This window comes from Pollicipes pollicipes, unplaced genomic scaffold (genome assembly GCF_011947565.3).
Source record: "Pollicipes pollicipes isolate AB1234 unplaced genomic scaffold, Ppol_2.1 Scaffold_4295;HRSCAF=5057_pilon_pilon_pilon, whole genome shotgun sequence".
In the NCBI taxonomy this organism is placed as follows: domain Eukaryota; kingdom Metazoa; phylum Arthropoda; class Thecostraca; order Pollicipedomorpha; family Pollicipedidae; genus Pollicipes; species Pollicipes pollicipes.
This window is the reverse complement of record NW_023596461.1, coordinates 32,200,382-32,202,696: the sequence shown is the minus strand read 5'-3', so window position 1 is coordinate 32,202,696 and position 2,315 is coordinate 32,200,382. Positions and strand designations below refer to the sequence as shown.

The window sequence follows — 2,315 nt, the reverse complement described above, 5'->3', positions numbered from 1 at the left end:
AGAGAGTGGGCGGCGCTCACCATGTGCAGCTGGCGCTGGCAGTGGAACCGTTCCGTGGGGCTGCTGAGCTGGTTCGCCCCGACCCCCACCAGCCGGCTGGCCTCGTACGTGAGCAGCATCAGCAGGTCCGCTGAGACCAGCGACCTGCCGCCCACAGCCACCTTCATACTTATTCTATGATGGACGGTACATACTGCCTCAGATTAATACTTTATCGACCGCGTGATGCTGGTTAAAAACAATCATGATGTTTCGGAGTCTACCACCAACGGTCCTCGAGTTATCAGCGGCCAAACAACGCAGGCACCCCTTCATCATGTACGATTATTCGTCCCTGCTGAAAGCGCACAGACATTCCCTGTCAGTGCGCCGTCGGCATGTTAATGCCGCTCCAAGTGCGGAGTCGGCAGGCTTCGTGCCACCAATTAAGAACAGGAGCAACATCAGATCACATCGATGCATTATGGCACAGCTGCCGTAGAACTCCTCGTGATCAGGTCACTGACAAAAATACTAGCCAAACAGATAATAATGGAGCGACTATGAGCTGGCCGCCGTACACACTGCTCAGCTGGTAGTACCGCCACATGTCTGTCGTCTGGCGGATACCGAGTGCCAACGGTCGGGAGCAGGACGACTAGGCCTTCAGGCTGGATGGCTCACGCCGCGGCTGGCTCTCACTGATGTTAAAGTGCCGCGCGCGACGGTGCTGATTCTGATGCCACATACTGAAGGCCGGCATCCGGTAAATAACCATGCAAGAAACAGGTGGGACCGGCTCGGGAGCGGGTCGCCGACACGGCACGTGCGCTCTGTGCCGGTAGCCACCGAGCGGGAGCGTCGACCGCACCTGATATGGACATAGCTGATGCGCAGCTCAGTGATTGGCTTCATGAAGTAGACGATGACCCAGTACAGGTGCGACTTGTCCGTCTTGTCCGGAAGACTGGACATCAGCGCCTGGTCGCCGGGGGGCACGACAGGGTCAGCGGCGGTGCAGAAGGGCAGCACGCGCCGGCCGCCGGGGGGCACGACAGGGTCAGCGGCGGTGCAGAAGGGCAGCACGCGCCGGTTGCCGGGGGCACGACAGGGTCAGCGGCGGTGCAGAAGGGCAGCACGCGCCGCCCGTCGCGCATGTGTTCACATACTTCGGAGACGCAGAGGGCGCCAGGTGAGAACGCTGGCAGTCACAGAGAGAGGCTGGGGCGGAAACGTGACGGTGGCGAAACGCACGGGCAGACCAGAGGGGCCGACCGGAGAGGTAGGCATTTTCAGGTAAGTCGCTCGGCACACCAGGGAAGCCCGGGGCAGGTGCGCCCCCCACCCCCCCTGAGCTCATGTCTTAAGTACGCCGTTTAAGAGCAGTGTCATCGTCGATGTTGACAAATCAGAATTTCGAAAGACCGATGTCATGAGCACGCCGTACGGACAGCCAAAGGACGAGCAACAGCCGCTCAGGGAGTGAAGCACCACTACAGGCCAGTAGCCCAGTGTGTGCCTCCCATGGCCGACAGGCCCGACATGCGTTATCGCTGGCGCCGAGCCGCCAGACGCTCCCCCGCGCCGGACCTCAAGCTACATCCAATCGGCGACGTCACAAGGAAGTGCAGCCAGCCAGCAGGGCGCCAGCATAGCGTGGGTGTCGAAGCTCACCGAGACCAAGTGGGCGCAGCCGGTCAGCAGGAACTTGATGGTGAACTCGGTGAGCACCGTGTCCACGTCCGTCTGGGACGGGTCGCGCGCCACCAGCGCCAGGATCTTGCGCGCCTTGGCACGCATTACGTGCAGCAGCCGGTGGCACGGGTCGCATGGCGCCGGAGCCGCGCCGGATAACTTGAGTGGCGCAGGCGGCGGCGGCGGCGGGGGCGGCGGTGGTGGCGGCGGTGGCGGCGGGGGCGGCGGCGGCGGCGGTGGTGGTGGTGGCGGCGGCGGGGGCGGAGGCGGCGGAGGCAGAGACGGAGGAGGAGGCGACGGCGGAGGCTTGATCTTACTGCCGTGGTGCTGCTTGTGGTGACAAGCTTTGCTGGGCCTGGGGAACCGCCAGGCGTCAGCGACGACCGGCGGCGGGGCGCGCGGAGAGTCGCTCGCTCGCACGCGCCGAGGAAGGGGGCGCCGCCGCTGGGATCAAATCGAGCTGGTGAAGAGCCGACGAGATGACATGCCGCTGCCGTACAAACATCCGCAATCTCGAATGGGTGCAGAGCCGGCTTGGGCAGATAAGCCGGGGACAACCAACGTATTGCGAGAACAATCACTGTGCTGGAACGGTTGCTATGAGCGAGCCCAAGGCGCAGCAAAGGTCGATAGGCGCTTAC

At 63.3% G+C, this 2,315-nt stretch overlaps 1 protein-coding gene across 1 annotated transcript in view; it reads right to left on the bottom strand.

Annotated features, from left to right (window-relative positions):
* Positions 1-1,839, bottom strand: part of LOC119097448 (protein timeless) — a gene marked incomplete in the record, with an annotated part of 14,846 nt that extends 13,007 nt beyond the window's left edge. Inside the window, 3 exon segments of the mRNA XM_037220479.1 lie at positions 21-144; positions 851-960; positions 1,654-1,839. Of these exon segments, the coding sequence (XP_037076374.1) occupies positions 21-144; positions 851-960; positions 1,654-1,779 (360 nt within the window).
* Positions 1,840-2,315: the final 476 nt, after the last annotated feature.